General features: G+C 54.1%; 2 protein-coding genes across 5 annotated transcripts in view; one reads left to right on the top strand and one right to left on the bottom strand.

Moving 5' to 3' along the window:
• LOC146423960 (symplekin-like) overlaps window positions 1-24,310 on the bottom strand; it is a 31,937-nt gene extending 7,627 nt beyond the window's left edge. For 2 of the 4 annotated variants that reach the window (XM_085043975.1, XM_085043976.1), the window contains exons 1-15: window positions 24,199-24,310; window positions 22,561-22,634; window positions 21,516-21,642; window positions 18,826-19,075; window positions 17,826-17,996; window positions 16,635-16,874; window positions 14,915-15,069; window positions 13,071-13,221; window positions 11,222-11,432; window positions 9,434-9,584; window positions 7,594-7,838; window positions 6,537-6,618; window positions 5,780-5,893; window positions 3,302-3,449; window positions 725-837 (exon numbers count right to left, since the gene is read on the bottom strand). In XM_085043975.1, the coding sequence (XP_084900101.1) occupies window positions 725-837; window positions 3,302-3,449; window positions 5,780-5,893; window positions 6,537-6,618; window positions 7,594-7,838; window positions 9,434-9,584; window positions 11,222-11,432; window positions 13,071-13,221; window positions 14,915-15,069; window positions 16,635-16,874; window positions 17,826-17,996; window positions 18,826-19,075; window positions 21,516-21,642; window positions 22,561-22,634; window positions 24,199-24,306 (2,340 nt within the window). In that variant the 5' untranslated portion in view covers window positions 24,307-24,310. Of the gene's footprint in view, window positions 1-543; window positions 592-676; window positions 838-3,301; window positions 3,450-5,779; window positions 5,894-6,536; window positions 6,619-7,593; window positions 7,839-9,433; window positions 9,585-11,221; window positions 11,433-13,070; window positions 13,222-14,914; window positions 15,070-16,634; window positions 16,875-17,825; window positions 17,997-18,825; window positions 19,076-21,515; window positions 21,643-22,560; window positions 22,635-24,198 lie in introns of all 4 variants that reach the window. The other 2 variants (XM_085043978.1, XM_085043977.1) reach the window with 2 other exon arrangements.
• LOC146423959 (uncharacterized) overlaps window positions 1-24,860 on the top strand; it is a 72,727-nt gene that overhangs the window by 40,768 nt on the left and 7,099 nt on the right. The gene's annotated exons all lie outside the window — the stretch shown is intronic.

The raw sequence follows: 24,860 nt of genomic DNA, 5'->3' as shown, positions 1-24,860 counted from the left end.
ATGTCCCCAACACCCCCAGTGTCCCCAATGTCCCCAATGTCCCCAACATCCCCAATGTCCCCAGCATCCCCAATGTCCCCACCGGCTGCTCAATGACACGAAGCACGGTGCATTTGATGTCAGCAATCGCCTCGGTGTACACCGACGCCAATTCATGGCCAACATCCCTAACGTCCCCAACGTCCCCAATGTCCCCAACACCCCCAGTGTCCCCGTGTCCCCACCGGCTGCTCGATGACGCGCAGCACGGTGCGTTTGATGTCGGCAATCGCCTCGGTGTACACCGACACCAATTCGTGGCCAACGTCCCCAATGTCCCCAACATCCCCAGTATCCCCAATGTCCCCATGTCCCCAATGTCCCCAATGTCCCCAATGTCCCCAATGTCCCCAGTGTCCCCATGTCCCCACCGGCTGCTCGATGACGCGCAGCACGGTCCGTTTGATGTCGGCGATGGCCTCAGTGTACACCGACGCCAATTCATGGCCAACATCCCCAGTATCCCCAACATCCCCAACACCCCCAGTGTCCCCGTGTCCCCACCGGCTGCTCAATGACGCGCAGCACGGTGCGTTTGATGTCGGCAATCGCCTCGGTGTACACCGACGCCAATTCATGGCCAACGTCCCCAGTGTCCCCAGCATCCCCAGTGTCCCTGTGTCCCCAGTGTCCCCACCGGCTGCTCGATGACGCGCAGCACAGTCCGTTTGATGTCGGCGATGGCCTCGGTGTACACCGACGCCAGCTCGTGGATCAGCTTGTGGTTGTGCGGCAGCAGCGCCAGGTACAGGTAGAGACACTGCTTGATGGTCTCCTCGGTCCAGGGGGCTGCCACCTCTGGGGACAAGGGACAGGAAATCGAGGGGTTGGGGACCAAAAATGGGCTGGGAATGGGCAGAAATGGGGTGGAAATGAGAAAAAAAATGGGCTGGAAATGAGCAAAAATGAGCTGGAAATGACTGCCCATGGTGCCACCTCTGGGGACAAGGGACAGGAAATCGGGGGGGTTAGGGACCAAAATGGGGTGGGAATGGGCAGAAATGGGCTGGAAATGAGAAAAAAATGGGCTGGAAATGAGCAAAAATGGGCTGAAAATGAGCAAAAAATGGGTTGGTGATGACCAAATTCATGGTTCCACCTCTGGGGACAAGGGACAGGAAATTGAGGGGTTAGGGACAAAAATGGGGTGGGAATGAGGAAAAATGGGCTGGAAATGAGCAAAAATGGGTTGGTGATGACCAAATTCATGGTTCCACCTCTGGGGACAAGGGACAAGAAATTGAGGGGTTGGGGACCAAAAATGGGCTGGGAATGGGCAGAAATGGGGTGGAAATGGGAAAAAATGGGCTGAAATGAGAAAAAATTGGGGGTGGCAGTGATACTTTGAATGGTGCCACCTCTGGGGACAAGGGACAGGAGTGGGGTTAGGGACAAAAATGGGGTGGGAATGAGCAAAAATGGGCTGGAAATGAGCAAATTCATGGTGCCACCTCTGGGGACAAGGGACAGGAAATCGAGGGGTTAGGGACCAAAAATGGGGTGGGAATGAGAAAAAATGGGGTGGAAATGAGCAAAAATTGGGTGGAAATGACTGTCCATGGTGCCACCTCTGGGGACAAGGGACAGGGGTGGGGTTAGGGACAAAAATGGGGTGGGAATGGGCAGAAACGGGGTGGAAACGAGAAAAAATTGGGTGGAAACGAGAAAAAATTGGGTGGAAATGAGCAAAATTGGGCTGGAAATGAGAAAAAAATGGGCTGAAAATGAGCAAAATTGGGCTGAAAATGAGCAAAAATGGGTTGGTGATGACCCAATTCATGGTTCCACCTCTGGGGACAAGGGACAGGAAATGGGGTTAGGGACCAAAAATGGGCTGGAAATGAGCAAAATTGGGTTGGAAATGAGCAAAATGGGGTTGGTAATGACCAAAAATGGGCTGAAAATGAGCAAAAATGTGCACCATTGAGATTTCCCATAAACCATTCAGGATTTCCCATAAAATATTCAGTATTTCCAATAGGCCATTTGGGATTTCCCATACACCATTTGGGGTCTCTCATAAACCATTTGGGATTTCCCATAAAATATTTGTTATTTCCCATAAAATAGCCGTTATTTACCATAAAATATTCATTATTTCTGAATCATTTAGGATTTCCCATAAACCATTCAGGATTTCTCACAAACCATTTAGGATTTCCCATAACCCATTTGGGATTTCCCATAAACCATTTGAGATTTCTCATACAATATTCAGGATTTCCCATAAACCATATGGGATTTTCCATGCAATATTCAATATTTCCCATAAAATATTGGATATTTCCCATAAAATATTTATTATCTCTGAACCATTTGGGATTTCCCACATCCCATTTGGGATTTCCCATACAGTATTTGGGATTTGGGGTCTCACCTGTGTCCTTGTCAGCCCCGAACAGCACCGAGGGGGGGTTGGGATGCACCATAAAATATTCATTATTTCCCATAAAATATTCATTATTTGCCATAAAAAATTCATTATTTCCCATAAAATATTGGATATTTCTGGATCATTGGGGATTTCCCATACAGTATTTGGGATCTGGGGTCTCACCTGTGTCCTTGTCAGCCCCGAACAGCACTGAGGGCGGGTTGGGATGCACCATAAAATATTCAATATTTCCCATAAAATATTTGTTATTTCCCATAAAATATCAATTATTTCCCATACAATATCAATTATTTCCCATACAATATCTGATATTTCTGAGCCATTTAGGATTTCCCATAAACCATATGGGATTTCCCATAAACCATTTGAGATTTCTCATACAATATTCAGGATTTCCCATAAACCATATGGGATTTCCCATGCAATATTCAATATTTCCCATAAAATATTCGATATTTCCCATAAAATATTTGTTATTTCTGAGCCATTTGGGATTTCCCACATCCCATTTGGGATTTCCCATACAGTATTTAGGATTTGGGGTCTCACCTGTGTCCTTGTCAGCCCCGAACAGCACCGAGGGCGGGTTGGGATGCACCATAAAATATTTGTTATTTCCCATAAAATATCCATTATTTCCCATAAAATATATGATATTTTGGAACCATTTGGGATTTCCCATAACCCATTTGGGATTTGGGGTCTCACCTGTGTCCTTGTCAGCCCCGAACAGCACCGAGGGCAGGTTGGTATGCACCATAAAATATTCGATATTTCCCATAAAATATCAATTATTTCCCATACAATACCTGTTATTTCTGAACCTTTTGGGATTTCCCATGCAGTATTTGGGATTTGGGGTCTCACCTGTGTCCTTGTCAGCCCCGAACAGCACCGAGGGCGGGTTGGGATGCACCAGGAGCTGCAGGTAATTCAGGGCGAATTTCTCCACATATTCCCTGAGTTGTTCTTTCTCGTACATCCGCTTGATGAACAGCAGCGCCTGCTGGCGCACCTGGGGACACCTTATTGTCACCTCTGTGTCACCTGGGGACACCTGTGTCACCTCTGTGTCACCTCTGTGTCACCTCTGTGTCATCTCAGTGTCACCAAATGTCCCCAGACCTGCTCTTTCTCGTACATCCGCTTGATGAACAGCAGCGCCTGCTGGCGCACCTGGGGACACCTTACTGTCACCTTATTGTCACCTGGGCCACCTCAGGGTCACCTCAGTGTCACCTCAGTGTCACCTCAGTGTCCCCAAATGTCCCCAGAGCTGTTCCTTCTCGTACATCCGTTTGATGAACAGCAGCGCCTGCTGGCGCACCTGGGGACACCGTATTGTCACCTTATTGTCACCTGTGCCACCTCAGTGTCCCCAAATGTCACCTCAGTGTCACCTCAGTGTCCCCAAAGGTCCCCAGAGCTGCTCTTTCTCGTACATCCGCTTGATGAACAGCAGCACCTGCTGGCGCACCTGGGGACACCTTATTGTCACCTCTGTGTCACCTGGGTCACTTCAGTGTCACCTGGGTCACCTCTGTGTCACCTCAGAGTCCCCAAATGTCCCCAGAGCTGTTCTTTCTCGTACATCCGTTTGATGAACAGCAGCGCCTGCTGGCGCACCTGGGGACACCTTATTGTCACCTTATTGTCACCTCAGGGTCACCTCAGGGTCACCTCAGAGTCCCCAAATGTCCCCAGAGCTGTTCTTTCTCGTACATCCGTTTGATGAACAGCAGCGCCTGCTGGCGCACCTGGGGACACCTTACTGTCACCTCTGTGTCACCTGGGTCACCTCAGGGTCACCTGGGTCACCTGGGTCACCTCTGGGTCACCTCAGTGTCACCTCAGTGTCACCTCAGTGTCACCTCAGAGTCCCCAAATGTCCCCAGAGCTGCTCCTTCTCGTACATCTGTTTGATGAATAGCAGCGCCTGCTGGCGCACCTGGGGACACCTGTGTCACCTCTGGGTCACCTGGGCCACCTCAGGGTCACCTGGGTCACCTCAGGGTCACCTCAGTGTCACCTCAGAGTCCCCAAATGTCCCCAGAGCTGCTCTTTCTCGTACATCCGCTTGATGAACAGCAGCGCCTGCTGGCGCACCTGGGGACACCTTATTGTCACCTCTGTGTCACCTGGGTCACTTCAGTGTCACCTGGGTCACCTCTGTGTCACCTCAGAGTCCCCAAATGTCCCCAGAGCTGTTCTTTCTCGTACATCCGCTTGATGAACAGCAGCGCCTGCTAGCGCACCTGGGGACACCGTATTGTCACCTCAGTGTCACCTCAGTGTCACCTCTGGGTCACCTCAGTGTCCCCAAATGTCCCCAGAGCTGTTCCTTCTCGTACATCCGCTTGATGAACAGCAGCGCCTGCTGGCGCACCTGGGGACACCTTATTGTCACCTGGGTCACCTCAGGGTCACCTGGGTCACCTCTGTGTCACCTCAGTGTCACCTCAGTGTCCCCAAATGTCCCCAGAGCTGTTCTTTCTCATACATCCGTTTGATGAACAGCAGCGCCTGCTGGCGCACCTGGGGACACCTTATTGTCACCTTATTGTCACCTGGGGACACCTGTGTCACCTCAGGGTCACCTGGGGACACCTGGGTCACCTCAGTGTCACCTCTGTGTCCCCAAATGTCACCTGTCCTCTGGGTCACCTCATTGTCCCCAAATGTCGACTCAGTGTCACCTCAGTGTCACCAGGGTGTCCCCAGAGTATCTCCAGGATGTCCCCAGAGTGTCCTTGGAGAGTCCCCAAACGTCCCCAAGGTGTTCCCCAGAGTGTCCCCAGGGTGTCACCTAGAGTGTCCCCAAGGTGTCCCCAAAGTGTCCCTGGAACATCCCCAGGGTGTCACCTGGAGTGTCCCCAGGGTACCACCAGGATGTCCCCAAAGTGTCCCTGGAGTGTCCCCCAATGTCCCCGAGGTGTCCCCAAGGTGCCCGAGGTGTCCCCAGATGTCCCCAAGGTGTCCCCGAGGTGTCCCCAAATGTCCCCAAGGTCCCCAAGGTGTCCCCAAGGTGTCCCCAGATGTCCCCAAGGTGTCCCCCAGTGTCCCCAAACGTCCCCAAGGTCCCCAAGGTGTCCCCAAGGTGTGCCCAGATGTCCCCGAGGTGCCCCCAAGGTGTCCCCAGATGTCCCCAAGGTGTGCCCAGATGTCCCCAAGGTGTGCCCAGATGTCCCTGAGGTGTCCCCAGATGTCTCTGAGGTGTCCCCTAACGACCCCAAGGTGTCCCTAGATGTCCCCAAGGTGTCCCCAGATGTCCCTGAGGTGTCCCCAAACATCCCCAAGGTGCCTGAGGTGTGCCCAAGGTGTCCCCAGCTGTCCCCGAGGTGGCACCTTGTCCTTCTCGTGGGAGCTGAGGTCCAGCAGGACGTGCAGGTACTGGAACTGGCGCGAGGGACGTTTGAAGATCAGATCCCGCAGCGTGGACATGCCCAGGTAGGTGCGGCTCTGTTGGGGACAGCAGTGTCACCTCCCCTGTCACCTCCCCGTGTCACCTCTGCAAGGTGGACATGCCCAGGTAGGTGCGGCTCTGTTGGGGAGACCAGTGTCACCTCCCCTGTCACCTCATCTCCCATGTCACCTCCCCTCCCCGTGTCACCTCCCTGTGTCACCTCACCTCCCTGTGTCACCTCCCAGTGTCACCTGTCCATGTCACCTCCGCAAGGTGGACATGCCCAGGTAGGTGCGGCTCTGTTGGGGACAGCGCTGTCACCTCCCCATATCACCTCCCTGTGTCACCCTCAGTGTCACCTCTGCAAGGTGGACATGCCCAGGTAGGTGTGGCTCTGTTGGGGACAGCAGTGTCACCTCCCTGTGTCACCTCCCAGTGTCACCTCATCTCCCCATGTCACCTCCCCTCCCAGTGTCCCCTGTCCCTGTCACCTCCCGCTGTCACTTCCCAATGTCACCTCCCCTCCCGGTGTCCCTGTCCCTGTCACCTCGTCCTCGCAGTACTTGCGGATGACTTCCAAGGCACAATGGTGTCTCCTCCCCATGTCCCTGTCCCCTCCTGGTGTCCCCTGATCCTGTCACCTCCCGGTGTCACCTCCCGGTGTCCCCTCCCTGTGTCCCCTGTCCCTGTCCCTGTCACCTCGTCCTCGCAGTATTTCCGGATGACCTCCAGGGCACTCTCGGTGATCAGCGGCGCCTCCAGCACCACCTTGGTGAAAATCCTGTGACAAAGGGACAAAGGGACACAGCCAATGTCACCAGGCTGGGGTGGTGGCTCTGCTCTGTCCCCAGAGCCACCAGCCTGGTCCTGGTTGCCCTGGTGGCACTGTCCTAGACTGAGGTACAGTCCCTTCCCTGGTGACATTGACCGGTGGCCTCATGCTGTGTCCAGTGTCCCCATGCCCAGTGTCCCCAATTCATCCCTGGTGTCCCCATGCCGACCCAGTGACACCAACCCAACTGCAGTGACACCAACCCAACTCTGGTGTCCCCATGCCAACATAGTGACACCAACTCAACTGCAGTGCCACCAAGCCAACCTTGGTGCCACCAACCCAATCTGATGTCCCCATCCCATTCCATCCCCAGTAGCACCAACCCAAACTTGGTGCCACCAACCCAACCATGGTGGCACCAACCCAACCTTGGTGTCACCAACCCAACCATGGTGTCCCCAGCCTAACTGTGGTGGCATCAACCCACCCTTGGTGCCACCAACCCAACTCTGGTGTCCTCATTCTGACCCAGTGCCACCAGCCCAACTGCAGTGGCATCAACCCAACCTTGGTGACACCAACCCAACCTTGGTGCCACCAACCCAACCATGGTGTCCCCATTCTGACCCAGTGCCACCAACCCAACCATGGTGGCACCAACCCAACCTTGGTGCCACCAACCCAATCTGATGTCCCCATTGCATCCTCAGTGACACCAACCCAACCGCGATGACACTAACCCAATCTGATGTCTTCATCCCAACCCTGGTGTCCCCATACCATCCCAGTGGCACCAACCCAACCATGGTGACACCAACCCAATCTCAGTGCTACCAACCCAACCCACTGTCCCCAACCCGACCCTGCTGTCCCCAGTGTCCCCAGTGACCCCAGTGTCCCCATCCCAACTCTGGTGCCACCAACCCAACCCACTGTCCCCATCCCGACCCCGCTGTCCCTGCTGTCCCCAGTGTCCCCTACCCGTCCTTCTGGTCGGGTTTCTCCTGCAGGCCGGCCAGCAGCCCGATGAGACACTCGTCGTAGCGCTCGAGGCCACCAGGGCCACCAGTGCCACCACGGGCCAGGTGGGCGTTGTACTCCTGGAAGAGCCAGGCGAAGGCCAGGTCCAGGCGACCTCGGACATCGTCCAGGATGAAGGACAGCACCTCGCCCTTGAGGGGCACCTCGAACTGCGTCACCAGCGAGGCCAGGATCTTCACGCGGGCCTGGGGGACACTCGGGTCACTTAGGGGTCATTTGGGGTCACTCAAGGGTCATTTGGGGTCACTCAGGGGTCATTTGGGGTCACTCAAGGGATCAGTGTCAGGGGTCACTCAAGGGCACCTCGAACTGCGTCACCAGTGAGGCCAGGATCTTCACGCGGGCCTGGGGGACACTCGGGTCACTCAGTGGTCATTTGGGGTCACTCGGGAGTCATTTGGGGTCACTCAGGGGTCAGTCAATGGTCATTTGGGGTCATTCACGGGATCAGTGTCAGGGGTCACTCAAGGGCACCTCGAACTGCGTCACCAGCGAGGCCAGGATCTTCACGCGGGCCTGGGGGACACTCGGGTCACTCAGGGGTCATTTGGGGTCACTCAGGGGTCATTTGGGGTCACTCAGGGGTCAGTCAATGGTCACTTGGGGTCATTCACGGGATCAGTGTCAGGGGTCACTCAAGGGCACCTCGAACTGCGTCACCAGCGAGGCCAGGATCTTCACACGGGCCTGGGGGACACTCCGGTCACTTAGGGGTCATGGGGGTCACTCGGGTTATTTGGGGTCACTCAGGGGTCATTTGGGGTCAGTCAAGGGATTAGTGTCAGGGGTCACTCAAGGGTCACTCAAGGGCACCTCGAACTGTGTCACCAGCGAGGCCAGGATCTTCACGCGGGCCTGAGGAGACACTTGGGTCACTTAGGGGTCATTTGGGGTCAGTCAATGGTCACTTGGGGTCACTCAAGGGTCACTTAGAGGTCAGTCAACGGTCACTTGGGGTCACTCAGGGGTCAGTCAAGGGTTATTCTGGGTATATCCTGGGGTAATTCTGGGGTTATCCCAGGTGCATCCCAGGTGTATCCCAGTGTGTATCCCAGGTGTATCCTGGGTTATCTCCAGTTATCCCAGGTGTATCCCAGGTTATCCCAGGTGTATCCCAGGTTATCCCAGGTGATCCCAGGTATACCCCAGGTGCACCCAGGTGTACCCCAGGGTGCATCTCGGGTTATCCCAAGTGTACCCCAGGGTGTATCCAGGTGTACCCAGGTGTGCCCAGGTGTATCCCAGGTGTACCCAGGTGTATCCCGGGCTATCCCACGTTATCTCAGGTTATCTTGGGTTATCCCAGGTGTACCTCAGGTGTATCCCAGGTGTACCCCAGGTTATCCCAGGTGATCCCGGGTTATCTCGGGTTATCCCAGATGTATCCCAGGTGTACCCCAGGTGATTCCAGGTGTACCCAGGTGTACCCCAGGTTATCCCAGGTGCATCCCAGGTGATCCCGGGTTATCTTGGGTTATCCCAGGTGATCTGGGGTTATCTCGGGTTATCCCAGGTGTACCCCAGGTTATCCCACATTATCTCGGGTTATCCCAGGTGTATCCCAGGTGTAACCAGGTGTATTCCAGGTGTACCCAGGTGTACCCCAGGTGTATCCCAGGTGTACCCAGATGTATCACACGTGTACTCCAGGTGTATCCCAGGTGTACCCAGGTGTACCCAGGTGTACCCCAGGTATATCCCAGGTGATCTCAGGTGTACCCCAGGTGTACCCCGGGTGTACTCAGGTGTACCCAGGTGTGCCCAGGTGTACCCCGGTCACCTGGGCGGCCCCGCTGGCGGCCACGGCTCTCTCGGAGCGCAGGATTCTCCGCACGGCGCCGAGCTTCAGCTTCTCCACCTGCACGTCGCTCAGCGGCTTCAGCACGTCGCTGAGCCGGAACACCTTCTTGCGACCGCCGGCGCCCGCCAGCCTGCAGGGGAGCGGGGTCGGGTTGGGATCGGGATTGGGATCCCCTGGGAATGGGATTGGGATCGGGGTCGGATTGGGATCGGGATCGGGATCCCCTGGGAATGGGATTGGGGTCGGGGTCGGGATTGGGGTCGGATTGGGATCAGGAATGGGATTGGGATTCCCTGGGAATGGGATTGGGATTGGGAATGGGATTGGGATCGGGATTCCCTGGGAATGGGATTGGGAATGGGACTGGATTGGGATTGGGAATGGGATCCCCTGGGAATGGGATTGGGATCGGGAATGGGATTCCCTGGGAATGGGATTGGGATCGGGAATGGGATTCCCTGGGAATGGGATCGGGATTGGGAATGGGACTGGATTGGGATCGGGAATGGGACTGAGATCCCCTGGGAATGGGATTGGGATCGGGGTCGGGTTGGGATCGGGAATGGGATTGGGATTCCCTGGGAATGGGATGGAATTGGGATTGGGAATGGGATTGGGATCGGGAATGGGATCCCCTGGGAATGGGATTGGGATCGGGGTCGGATTGGGATCAGGATTGGGATCGGGATCAGGATTGGGATCCCCTGGGAATGGGATTGGGATTGGGACTGGATTGGGATCAGCATCCAGTGGGAATGGGATCGGGATCGGGGTCGGATTGGGATCGGGAATGGGATCGGATCAGGATCGGGAATGGGACTGGGATCGGGAATAGGATTGGGAATGGGACTGGATTGGGATCAGGATCCAGTGGGAATGGGATCAGGAATGGGATTGAGAAGCCCTGGGAATGGGATTGGATTGGGATCAGCATCCAGTGGGAATGGGATCGGGATTGGATTGGGATCGGGATTGGGATCAGGATCGGGACTGAGATCCCCTGGGATAAGGATTGCATTGGGATCAGGAATGGGATCAGGAATGGGACTGGACTGGGATCAGGAATGGGATCAGGAATGGGACTGAGATCCCCTGAGAATGGGATTGGATTGGGATCAGGAATGGGATTGAGAGCCCCTAGGAATGGGACTGGATTGGGATTCTGCTGGGTTCATTCTGCTCCATCAAGGACCACCCAAAAACCCCAAATTCCACACCCCAAATTCCCACATCCCAACTCCCCCACCCCAAACCCCACCGTGGCTGCGTGGCCGGGATGATGGGTTCCGGATTCTCTTGGGTTCATCCTACTCCATCAATCCCACCCCAAATCCCCAAATTCCCAAATCCCACACCCCAAATCCCACACCCCAAAACCCCAAATCCCCAAATCCCACACCCCAAACCCCACCGTGGCTGCGTGGCCGGGATGATGGGATCAGGATTCTGCATCAAGGACCACCCCAAATCCCCAAAACCCCAAATCCCCCACCCCAAAACCCCAAATCCCACACCCCAAAACCCCAAATCCCCCACCCCAAAACCCCAAATCCTACACCCTGAATCCCCAAAACCCCAAATGCCACACCCCAAAACCACAAACCCCACCGTGGCTGGGTGGCCGGGATGATGGGATCAGGATTCTGCATCAAGGACCACCCCAAATCCCCCAATCCCACCCCCCAAATCCCCCACCCCAAATCCCCAAATCCCACACCCCAAATCCCCCACCCCAAAACCCCAAAACCCCAAAACCCCACACCGCACCGTGGCTGGGTGGCCGGGATGATGGGCTCCGGCCGCCGCTTGGCCTGGGGCGTCTCGTCCATGGTCCCTGCGGCCGAGCCGTGAGCGCCCAGGACGGCGATGGCCTGGCCTTGGCCCAGGGCCGAGAGTCGCCGCTTGATGACCACAGCGTCCGGCTTGGCCGCCTTCTCCTCCTTGGGCTCCTCGCGCAGCAGCTTGGTCTGCTCCACACCTGGGCAGGGACAGAAATCCCAAACCCAAATTCCACCCCAGTTCCCCACTCAGGTGACCCCAAACCCAAATTCCACCCCAGTTCCCCACTCAGGTGACCCCAAACCCAAATTCCACCCCAATTTCTGCCCCAGTTCCCCACTCAGGTGACCCCAGACCCAAATTCCACCCAAATTCCCCACTCAGGTGACCCCAAACCCAAATTCCACCCCAGTTCCCCACTCAGGTGACCCCAAACCCAAATTCCACCTCAATTCCCCACTCAGGTGACCCCAAACCCAAATTCCACCCCAATTCCCAACTCAGGTGACCCCAAACCCAATTTCTGCCCCCAATTCCCCACCCAGGTGACCCCAAACCCAAATTCCACTCCAATTCCCTGCTCAGGTGACACCAAACCCCAATTTCTGCCCCAATTTCCCACTCAGGTGACCCCAAACCCAAATTCCACACCAATTCCCCACTCAGGTGAACCCCAGACCCAATTCCTGCCCCAATTCCCCACTCAGGTGACCCCAAACCCAATTTCTGCCCCCAATTCCCCACTCAGGTGACCCCAAACCCAATTTCTGCCCCCAATTCCCCACTCAGGTGACCCCAAACCCCAATGCCACCCCAAATTCCACCCCAATTCACCCACTCAGGTGACCCCAAACCCAAATTCCACCCCAATTTCTGTCCCCAATTCCCCACTCAGGTGACCCCAGACCCAAATTCTACCCCAAATTCCACCCCAATTCCCCACTCAGGTGACCCCAAACCCCAATTTCTGCCCCAATTCCCCACTCAGGTGACCCCAAACCCAAATTCCACCCAAATTCCCCACTCAGGTGACCCCAAACCCAATTTCTGCCCCAATTTCCCACTCAGGTGACCCCAAACCCAATTTCTGCACCCAATTCGCCACTCAGGTGACCCCAAACCCAAATTCCACCCCAAATTCCACCCCAATTCCCCCCTCAGGTGACCCCAAACCCCAAATTCCACCCCAATTCCCCACTCAGGTGACCCCAAACCCCAATTCCACCCCAATTCCCCACTCTGGTGACCCCAAAACCAAATTCCACCCCAATTCCCCATACAAGTGACTCCAAACCCAAATTCCACCCCAATTTCTGCCCCCAATTCTCCACTCAGGTGACCCCAAACCCAAATTCCACCCCAATTTCTGCCCCGAATTCCCCACTCAGGTGACCCCAGACCCAATTTCTACCCCAAATTCCACCCCAATTCCCCACTCAGGTGACCCCAAACCCAATTTCTGCCCCAATTCCCCCACTCAGGTGACCCCAGACCCAAATTCCACCCCAATTTTTGCCCCTAATTCCCCACTCAGGTGACCCCAAACCCAATTCCTGCCCCCAATTCCCCACTCAGGTGACCCCAGACCCAAATTCCACCCCAATTTCTGCCCCCAATTCCCCATCCAAATCCTCCCAAACCCAAATTCCACCCCAATTTCTACCCCTAATTCTCCACTCAGGTGACCCCAAACCCAATTCCACCCCAAATTCCACCCCAATTCCCAACTCAGGTGACCCCAAACCCAATTTCTGCCCCCAATTCACCCACTCAGGTGACCCCAAACCCCAATCCCACCCCAAATTCCCCCTCAGGTGACCCCAGAGCCCAGCCCCACCTGGCCCCAGGCCGGCGGCGGTCATCTGGGTGGCCATCAGCCTGGCCAGGTGTTTGATCTGCGCCTCGGTGCCAGCCGACTCCACAGGGGTGTAGGTGGCCTGGAAGGAGGCGGGCATGGCCTCGGGCAGGTACACCATGCTGATCAGCACCTGGGAGAGGGGACAGTGGCATCAGGGACAGCGAAAGTGGCATCAGGGACAGCAAAAACGGCATCAGAGACATCGGAAATGGCATCAGGGACACCGAAAATGGCATCAGGGACAGCGAAAATGGCATCGGGGACAGAGAAAGTGGCATCGGGGACAGCGAAAGTGGCATCGGGGACACCAACAATGGCCTCAGGGACATCAGAAATGGCGTCAGGGACACCAAAAATGGCATCAGGGACAGCGAAAGTGGCATCGGGGACAGCGAAAGTGGCATCAGGGACACCAGAGTGACATCGGAAATGTGATGGTGAGCCCAAAAATGGCCTCAGGGACACTAAAAATGGCCTCAGGGACATCAACAATGGCATCAGGGACAGCGAAAGTGGCATCAGGGACACCGAAAATGGGATCAGGGACACTGAAGATGGCATCAGGGACATCAAAAACGGCATCAGGGACAGCAAAAGTGGCTTCGGGGAAATCGAAAGTGGCATCAGGGACACCAGAGTGACACCAGAAAGGTGATGGAGAGCCCAAAAATAGCATTAGGGACACTGAAAATGGCATCGGGGACATCAAAAATGGCATCAGGAACAGCGAAAATGGCATCAGGGACACCAAAAATGGCATCAGGGACAGCGAAAGTGGCATCAGGGACATCAAAAATGGCATCAGGGACATCAAAAATGGCATCAGGGACACCAAAAATGGCCTGAGGGACACTGAAAATGGCATCAGGGACAACGAAAATGGCATCAGGGACATCAAAAATGGCATCAGGGACAGCAAAAACGGGCTGAGGGACACCAGAGTGGCACCAGAAATGGCCTTAGGGACACAGGAGTGGCACCAAAAATGGCCTTAGGGACACCAGAGTGACATCAGAAATGTCCTGGAGACACCAAAAATATGTTGGAAACCCAAAAACACCTTGGAGACACCAAAGTGTCCCCAAAACCACCCTGGAGACCCCAAAAGTGTCCCCCACAGCCCCTTAGAGTCCCCAGAGTGTCCCCAAATCACCTTAGGGACCCCAGAGTGTCCCCTAACCCCCTCAGAGTGTCCCCAGAGTGTCCCCAAACCCCCTCAGAGTGTCCCCAAACCCCCCCAGAGTGTCCCCAGAGTGTCCCCAAGCCCGATGTCCCCTGCTGACCAGGTTGGCCACATTCTCGGGGGTCAGCAGTGGCTGCAGGACAGGTGACATCACCTTAGAGCCCCCAGAAAGTGTCCCCAGAGTGTCCCCAAACCCCCCCAGAGTGTCCCCTAACCCCATCAGAGCCCCTCCAAAGTGTCCCCAAAGTGTCCCCAAACCCCCAAAAGTGTCCCCAGAGTGTCCCCAAGCCCTGCTGACCAGGTTGGCCACGTTCTCGGGGGTCAGCAGCGGCTGCAGGATGGGTGACAACCCTGTAAAGTGTCCCCAAACCCCCTCAGAGCCCCTCCAAAGTGTCCCCAAACCCCCTCAGAGTGTCCCCAGAGTGTCCCCAAGCCCCCCAAAGTGTCCCCAAAGTGTCCCCAAGCCCCCCAAAGTGTCCCCAGAGTGTCCCCAAGCCCTGCTGACCAGGTTGGCCACGTTCTCGGGGGTCAGCAGTGGCTGCAGGATGGGTGACATCACCTTAGAGCTCCTAGAAAGTGTCCCCAGAGTGTCCCCAAGCCCCCCCAGAGTGTCCCCAGAGTGTCCCCAAGCCCTGCTGACCAGGTTGGCCACGTTCTCGGGGGTCAGCAGCGGCTGCAGGAACTCGGCCGTGATGTCAGTGTCCGAGGGGACAATGGCTGTCCCTGTCCCCTTGGCCGCGGCCACCGCCGGCGCCTCCAGGTCCTTGTCCTCGTCGTCCTCGCCCAGCGGGGGCTCTGCGGGGATGGCGGAGGTCACCGAGTGTCCCCAAGGGTCACTGAGTGTCCCCAGAGGTCACCGAGTGTCCCCAAGGGTCACTGAGTGTCCCCAGGGGTCATCGGTCACTGCCGGTGATGGGGACATTGGGGAGGGGTGGGGGATGTGGGCGAGGTGACACCAATGCCACCACGGAGCAGGTGACACCATGGGGAGGTGACACTGATACTGCCATGGGAGAGGTGACACCAATGCCACCACGGAGCAGGTGACACCATGGGGAGGTGACACTGATACTGCCATGGGAGAGGTGACACCAATGCCACCACAGGCTTGGTGCCACCAATGCCACCAATGGCTAAGCACCACTGATACCACATGGGGCTCAGTGCCACCAATGCCACCACTGGGGAGGTGACACCACGGGGGAAGTGCCACCCACAGCACCACAGGCTTGGTGCCACCAACACCACCAACGCCACCAATGCCACCACCACAGTCTCAGTGCCACCAATGCCACCGATGCCACCACATGCTCAATACCACCAATGCCATCCATACCACCACAGGGAAGGTGACACCAATGCCACCAACGCCACCACAGGCTCAGTGCCACCAATGCCATCCATACCACCACAGGGAAGGTGACACCAATGCCACCAACACCACCACAGGCTCAGTGCCACCGATGCCATCCATACCACCACAGGGAAGGTGACACCAATGCCACCAACACTACCGATACCACCAATGCCACCAGAGTCTCAGCACCAAGCAATGCCACCAATGCCACCAACGCCACCAACGCCACCACAGTCACACCGCCACCAACGCCACCAACACCACCAATGCAAGCAACGCCACCAACACTACCAATGCCACCCCAGTCTCAGCACCACCAATGCCACCAATATCATCAATGCCACCACAGTCTCAAGGCCACCAACGCCACCAATGCCACCAATACCACCACAGTCACACAGCCACCAATGCCACCACAGTCTCAGCACCACCAATGCCACCAATGCCATCAATACCACCAGTCACAGCACCACCAATGCCACCAATGCCATCAATACCACCAATCACAGCACCACCAATGCCACCAATGCCACCAATGCCACCAGTGCCACCAACACCACCATTGCCACCACATTCACAGCGCCACCAGCACCACCAATGCCACCAACGCCACCACAGTCTCAGCACCACCCATGCCACCAACGCCACCAAAGCCACCAGAGCCACCAGTGTCACCAATGCCACCACAGTCTCAGCGCCACCAATGCCACCATCACCAATGCCACCAACGCCACCAATATCATCAATGCCACCAGTGCCACCAAGGCCACCACAGTCACAGCACCACCAACGCCACCAAGGCCACCCATCACAGCACCACCAACACCACCAATACCACCAATATCATCAATGCCACCAGTGCCACCAAGGCCACCACAATCACAGCGCCACCAACTTCACCAATGCCACCACAGTCACAGTGCCACCAACGCCACCAATACCACCACAGTCTCAACACCACCACAGCCACACCGCCACCAAGGCCACCGCGGCCGCCACTGACCGATCTTCATCTTCTTGAGCGCGGCGTCCGGCTCGTCGCGCGGCCTCTTGCGGCCGTCCCGCGGGCTGGGCATGCTGCGGGCGATCTCGGCCTGCGGGGTGCCCAGGTCCACCAGCAGCGTGGTGATCTGCGGCTGGAAGTCCCCCGAGCTGGGGTGCCGCAGCACGCTCAGCAGGTGCAGCTTCAGGTTCTTCCGCACGCTGCTCACCTGAGACTTGGCTAGCGTCGGGGGCAGGTTGGCTAGTGGGGGAGGGACACGGTTAGGGACAGCTGGGGACAGGTTACGGACAGCTGGGGACACCTGGGACTTGGCTAGAGTCAGGGGCAGGTTGGCTAGTGGGAGAGGGACACGGTTAGGGACAGCTGGGGACAGGTTAGGGACAGCTGGGGACAGCTGGGACTTGGCTAGAGTTGGGGGAAGGTTGGCTAGTGGGAAAAGGAGAGGCTTAGGGACAGCTGGGGACAGCTGGAACATGGCCAGCATCAGGGATAGGTTGGCTAGTGGGAGAGGGAGAGGTTAAGGACATGCAGGGACAGGTTAGGGACAGCTAGGACTTGGCTAGAGTCAGGGGCAGGTTGGCTAGTGGGAGAGAGACAAGATCAGGGACAGCTGGGGACAGGTTAGGGACAGCTGGGGACACCTGGAACATGGCCAGCATCAGGGACATGTCGGCTAGTGGGAGAGGGAGAGGGTTAGGGACAGCTGGGGACAGCTGGGGGTGGTGTCACCATGGTCACTGCTGTCCCCAAGCCCTGGGGACGTTACTGTGCAGGGTCTTGTAGGCCTGGATGACCTCGGCCATGAACATGGGGACACCAAGGGACACCAAGGGACACCGTAGTCACTGCTGTCCCCAAGCCCTGGGGACGTTACCGTGCAGGGTCTCGTAGGCCTGGATGACCTCGGCCATGACCATGGGGACACCAAGGGACATGAGAACATGAGAAGATGGGATTGCTCAGGGACACCAAGGGACACCATGGCTGGGGTGTCACCATGGTCACCGCTGTCCCCAAGCCCTGGGGACGTTACCGTGCAGGGTCTCGTAGGCCTGGATGACCTCGGCCATGAACATTGGGACACCAAGGGACACCAAGGGACACCGAGGGACACCGAGGGACACCAAGGGACACCAAGGGACACCGAGGGACACAGTGGTCACCGCTGTCCCCAAGCCCTGGGGACGTTACCGTGCAGGGTCTCGTAGGCCTGGATGACCTCGGCCATGAACATGGGCCGCTGGCGGGCGATGGTGGCCAGCGAGCCGAGCGCGGCCGTCAGGTTGATGCTGGAGATGGCAGGATGGACCATGAACTTGAGCAGCTGCTCCAGAGCCGCCTTGCCCTCCTCCCAGAGAGCACCTGGGGACAGCAGGGGACATTGGGGACATTGGGGACACTGGGGACATTGGGGACATGGGGGTCACCGCCTTGCCCTCCTCCCACAGTGCACCTGGGGACAGAGGGGACACCAGGGGGACAGCAACCCCAAATTCCAATCCCCATTCCAAATCCCAATCCCTACACTCACTGTACTTGATGACAGGGTGATCCCAATCCCAATCCCCACCCCAAACCCAATCCCAAATCCCAATCCCAAATTCCCATCCCAATCCCAATCCCATTCCCACCCCAATCCCAATCCCAATCCCCAATTCCCAATACCAATCCAATCCCAATCCCCATACTCACTGTACTTGATGACAGGGTGATCCCAATCCCATTCCCACCCCAACCCCGATCCCAAATCCCAATCCCAATCCCATTTCCACCCCAATCCCAATCCCAATCCCCAACACTCACTGGTTCATGACAGGGTGACCCCAATCTCATTCCCTCCCCAATCCCGATCCCAAATCCCAAATTCCCTCCCCAAACCCAATCCCTAACACTGACTGTAGTTGATGACACATTGATCCCAATCCCACCCCAATCCCAATCCCCACACTCACTGTACTTAATGACAGGATGATCCCAATCCCAAATTCCAATCCCAATCCCAAATTCCCACCCCAACCCCAATCCCAAACCCAAATTCCAATCCCAAATCCCATTCCCAAATTCCTACCCCAATCCCCTTCCCAAATTCCCACCCCAATCCCCAACACTCACTGTACTCAATGACAGGGTGATCCCAATCCCATTCCCACCCCAATCCCAATCCCAAATCCCACCCCAACCCCACACTCACCGTACTTGATGACAGGGTGGTCCCTGGGGATCCTCTCCAGGCTGATGTCATTCTCGTGCCGCTTGGGGACATCGGAGTCGGCCGTGCGGGGGGACAGGGTGACGATCAGCCCCTCCACGAACTTGATGGCGTGCGTCCGGATGCCGTCGTTGTCCGAGTCCAGCAGCAGGATGATGTCGCTGGCCATGGAGGACATCATCTCCCAGCAGGCCTCCTGCAGCTCGCTGATCACCTTGGACTTCACCATCCACTGGGGAGAAAAACCGGGAAAATGGGAAAAAAGGGTGGTTGGGATGGGTGATTACGGTAATGGGGTTGGGCTGCGTTGGAGAAAGGTTGGGGGTGTTTTAATGGGGAATTACGGTAATTGTATTGAATGGTAAAGCGACTTTTAATGGGTAATTACGGTAATCGTATCTAGTATTGAAAGCATTTTTAATGTGTAATTACGGTAATCGCATTGGGCAGCAAAATTGAGGTTGTTTTAATGGGGAATTACGGTAACCACATTGAATAGTAAAAGAACTTTTAATGTGTAATTACGGTAATCATATCTACTATTGAAACCATTTTTAATGGGTAATTACGGTAATCGCGTTGGGCAGCGGGGAAACGTTGAGGCTGTTTTAATGGGAAATTACGGTAACCGTATTGAATGCTAAAGCAACTTTTAATGTGTAGTTACGGTAATCATATCTAGCATTAAAATAATTTTTAATGTGTAACTATGGTAACCTTATCTAGTATTAAAACCATTTTTAATGTGTAATTATGGTAACCGTGTTCAACAGCAAAGAAATGTTAAGGGTGCTTTAATGGAGAATTACGGTAACTGTATGGAATACTAAAACAACTTTTAATGTGTAATTACGGTAACCACACCAAATATTGTAGCCCTTTTAAATCTATAATTACGGTAACCATATCTAGTATTGAAACCATTTTTAATGGGTAATTACGGTAATCGCGTTGGGCAGCGGGGAAACGTTGAGGCTGTTTTAATGGGGAATTACGGTAACTGTATCTAGTATTAAAACCATTTTTAATGTGTAATTACGGTAACTGTATCTAGTATTAAAACCATTTTTAATGTGTAATTACGGTAACCGTGTTCAACAGCAAAGAAATGTTAAGGCTGTTTTAACGGAGAATTACGGTAACTGTATGGAATACTAAAATGACTTTTAAGGGGTAATTACGGTAACCACACAAATATTGTAGCCCTTTTAAATCTATAATTACGGTAACCTTATCTAGTATTAAAACCATTTCTAACGTGTAATTACGGTAATCGCATTGGGCAGCAGAGAAAAGTTGAGGCTGTTTTAATGGGAAATTACGGTAATCGTGTTGAATGCTAAAGCAACTTTTAATGTGTAATTACGGTAACCATATCTAGTATTAAAACCATTTTTAATGAGTAATTACGGTAACCACACCAAATATTGCAGCCCTTTTAAACAGATAATTACGGTAACCGTATTGAATAGTAAAGCAACTTTTAATGTGTAATTACGGTAACCACAGCAAATGTTGTAGGGCCTTTTAACAGATAATTACGGTAACCATATCTAATATTAAAACCATTTTTAATGAGTAATTACGGTAATTGCGTTCAACAGCACAGAAATGTGAAGGCCGCTTTAATGGGTAATTATGGTAACTATATTGAATACTAAATCAATTTTTAATGGGTAATTACGGTAACCGTACTGAGTAGTAAAGCAACTTTTAAAGGGTAATTACGGTAATTAACTCCTGGTTTTTTGCAATTAGGGAGTGGCCAGGTCTGGCCCAGGTGTGTCCAGGTATGTCCCAGGTGTGTCTCAGGTGTGCCCAGGTGTGCCCAGGTGTGCCCAGGCGTGCCCCAGGTGTGCCCAGGTGCATCCCAGGTGTGCCCAGGTGTGCCTAGGTGTATTCCCACTGTCCCCAGGTGTAGCCCAGGTGTGCCCAGGTGTATTCCCAATGTCCCCAGGTGTGCCCAGGTGTGTCCAGATGTGTCCCAGGTGCATTCCCATTGTCCCCAGGTGTGCCAGGTGTGTCCAAGGAGTGCCCAGGTGTCCCCAGGTGTGCCTAGGTGCATTCCCATTGTCCCCAGGTGTATCCCAGGTGTGCCCAGGTATGTCCAGGTATGCCTAGGTGTGCCCAGGTATGTCCCAGGTGTGCCCAGGTGTATTCCAGGTGTGCCCAGGTATGTCTATGGATATCCCCAGGTGTCCCCAGGTGTGCCCAGCTGTGCCTAGGTGTATTTCCATTGTCCCCAGGTGTGTCCCAGGTGTGCCCCAGGTGTGCCAAGCTGTATTCCCATTGTCCCCAGGTGTGTCTCAGGTGTACCCAGGTGTGTCCAGGTGTGCCTAGGTGTATTCCCACTGTCCCCAGGTGTACCCAGGTGTGCCCAGGTGTATTCCCATTGTCCCCAGGTGTGCCAGGTGTGTCCCAGGTGTGTCCCAGGTGTGTCCCAGGTGTCCCCAGGTGTGCCCAGGTGTATTCCCATTGTCCCCAGGTGTATCCCAGGTGTGCCCAGGTATGTCCAGGTATGCCTAGGTGTGCCCAGGTATGTCCCAGGTGTGTCCCAGGTGTGTCTATGGATATCCCCAGGTGTCCCCAGGTGTGCCCAGGTGTGCCCCAGGTGTGCCCAGGTGTGCCTAGGTGAGCCCAGGTGTGCCCAGGTGTGCCCAGGTGTGCCTCACCTGCAGGGCCACCTTGTAGAGCTGGGTCATGGTCAGGATGGCTTTCTTGACCACGTTGACGTTCTCGTCCTTGAGCAGCATGTTCAGGTTGGCGATCAGCTTCAGCAGCAGCTCGATGTCCCTTTTGCTGGGGACACACCGCGGTCACCAAAATGGCCCAAAATGGCCCCAAATGGCCCCAAAGTGGCCCCAAAATGGCCGTAAAAAAGGCCCCAAAACAACCCCAAAAATGGCCCAAAAATGGTCTCAAACAACCCCAAAACGGCCCAAAAATGGTGCCAAAATAGGCCAAAAATGGCCCCAAAACAACCCCAAAAATGGTCCAAAAATGGCCCAAAAGTGCGCAAAAATGCCCCAAAATGGCCCCAAAAATGGCCAAAAAATGGTGCAAAAATGGCCCCAAAAATGGTCCAAAAATGGCCCAAAAAATGGCCCAAAATGGCCCCAAAGATGGTGCAAAAAATGGCCCCAAACATGGCACAAAAATGGCCCTAAAATGGCACAAAAAATGGCCACAAAATGGGCCAAAAATGGCCCCAAAACAGCACAAAAATGGCCCCAAAATGGCACAAAAAATGGCCCAAAAATGGCAACAAAATGGCCCCAAAAATGCCACAAAAAATGGCCCCAAAATGGCACAAGAATGGTCCCAAAAATGGCCCCAAAATGGCCCCAAAAATGGCACAAAAACGGCCCCAAAAATGGCCCCAAAAATGGGCCAAAATGGACCCCAAATGGCACAAAAAATGGCCCCAAAACGGCCCCAAAATGTCCCAAAAATGGCCCCAAGTGGCACAAAAACGGCCCCAAAAATGGCCCAAAAATTGCACAAAACCAGCCCAAAATGGCCCAAAAAATGGCCCCAAAATAGCCCAAAACAGCCCAAAAATTCCCCCAAACCAGCCCCAAAATTCCCCCAAAACGTCCCCAATTCGCCCCAAATCCCATATTTTCCCCCAAATCCCACTTTTCCTGCCCAAATCCCATATTTTCCCCCAAATCCCATATTTTTCCCCCAAATCCCACATTTTCCCCCAAAGCTCACCAGGCCTCCTCGATGAATCCAACCACAAACTTCCTGACCTCGATGGATTTGTCTGCCTGGAAGGCGATGATCTCCTGGGGGAGGGAAAAACAGGGTCAGGGACCCCAAAAAACCCAAATTCATCCCAAATTCATCCCAAATCCACCTCAAATTATCCAAAATATTCCCAAATCCACCCCAAATTCATCCTAAATCCACCTGAAATACCCCCAAATCCACTCCAAATACCCCAAATTCACCCCAAATCCACTCCAAATTATCCAAAATATTCCCAAATCCACCCCAAATTCATCCCAAATCCACCTGAAATTCCCCCAAATCCAACCCAAATCCATCCCAAATAGCCCCAAGTCCATCCCAAATCCACCCCAAATTCCCCCAAATTCATCCCAAATCCACCCCAAATCCACTTCAAATCCACCTCAAATCCCTCCCAAATCTCCCCAAATCCACCCCGAATTCCCCCAATTTCCCAAATCACCCAAATTCACCCAAATCCATCCCAAATCCACCCCAAATCCATCCCAAACTCCCCCCAATTTCCCCAAATTCATCCTAAATCCACCTGAAATACCCCCAAATCCACCTCAAATCCCCCAAATGCACCCCAAATCCACCCCAAATTCCCACAAATCAACCCCAACCATCCCAAATCCCCAAATCCATCCCAAATCCACCCCAAATCCATCCCAACCACCTGAAATTCCCCCAAATCTCCCCAACACCCCAATTCATTCCAACCACCCCAAAACCATCCCAAATCCACTCCAAATTTCCCAAATTCCCCAATCCACCTGAAATTCCCCAAATCCACCCCAAATCCCCCCAAATCCACTCCACCCCAAATCCCATAAATCCCAATCCACCCCAAATCCCAAATCCCCCAAATTCACCCCAAATCCATCCCAAATTTCCCCAAATTCACCCCAAATCCATCCCAAATCCACCTGAAATTCCCCCAAATCCACCCCAAATACCCCAAATTCATTTCAAATCCACCCCAAAACCATCCCAAATCCACTCCAAATTTCCCCAAATCCACCCAAAATTCCCCCAAATCCACCTGAAATTCCCCCAAATCTACTCCAAATTTCCCCAAATCCATCCCAAATACACCCCCAAATACACCCCAAATCCACCTCAAATCCCCCAAAACCACTCCAAATCCATCAAATCCACCTGAAATTCCCCCAAATCCAACCCAAATCCACCTGAAATTCCCCCAAATTCATCCCAAATTTCCCCAAATCCACCCCAAATTCATGCCAAATCCACCCCAAATACCCCAAATCCGCCTCAAATCCCCCAAATCTCCCCAAATCCACATCAAATCCATCCCAAATTCCCCCAAAATCCCCCAAATCCATCCCAAATCCATCCCAAATCCCCCAAATCCATCCCAAATCCCCCAAATCCATCCCAAATCCATCCCCAATCCACCCCAAATCCATCCCAAATCCAACCCAAATCCACCTGAAATACCCCAAATTTCCCCAAATCCACCCCAAATTCCCCAAATCCACCACAAAATCCACCCCAAATCCCCCCAAAATCTACCCCAAATCCCCCTAAATCCATCCCAAATCCCCCCTAAATCCATCCCAAATCCCCCCCAAATCCCCCCAAATCCCCACTCACATCCAGGAAGTTGTCCAGCAGTGTTGGATCCTTGTTGATAATCAATTCCTGCACCTGGGGACAGTGAGGGGACAGTGAGGGGACATCGAGGGGACAGTGAGGGGACATCAGGGGGACACTGGGGACGTGGCCACCTCCTCCCAATACCAATATTCCCATCAAAATCCCACCTTTTTCCCCAAAAAATCCCATCTTTCCCACTCAATCCCACCTATTTCGCCATAAATCCCACTTTTTCCACCCAAAATCCCATTTTTTCCCCCAAAAATCCCATTTTTTCCCCCAAAATCCCACCTATTTTGCTCTAAATCCCATTTATTCCCCCCAAATCCACCTCCTTCCAGACCCAAATCCCATTTTTCCGCCAAAATCCGTTCTTTCCCCCCCCAAAATCCCATTTTTCCCCCACAAAATCCCACTTTTTCCAGAACCAAATCCCACTCATTCCTCCCCAAAATCCCACTTTTCCCACCCAAATCCTATTTTTTCCCCACCCAAATCCCATTTTTCCCACCCAAAATCAAACTTGTCCCCCAAAAATCCCATTTTTCCCCAATTTTTTTCCCCAAAAATCCCATTTTTCCCCAATTTTTTCCCCCAAAATCCCATTTTTCCCCAAATTTTTCCCCCAAAATCCCATTTTTTCCCCCAAATCCCATTTT

This window comes from Lichenostomus cassidix, unplaced genomic scaffold, assembly GCF_008360975.1.
Source record: "Lichenostomus cassidix isolate B80296 unplaced genomic scaffold, HeHo_3.0 HiC_scaffold_35, whole genome shotgun sequence".
NCBI classification, from domain to species: domain Eukaryota; kingdom Metazoa; phylum Chordata; class Aves; order Passeriformes; family Meliphagidae; genus Lichenostomus; species Lichenostomus cassidix.
This window is presented reverse-complemented; position numbering and strand designations above follow the sequence as displayed.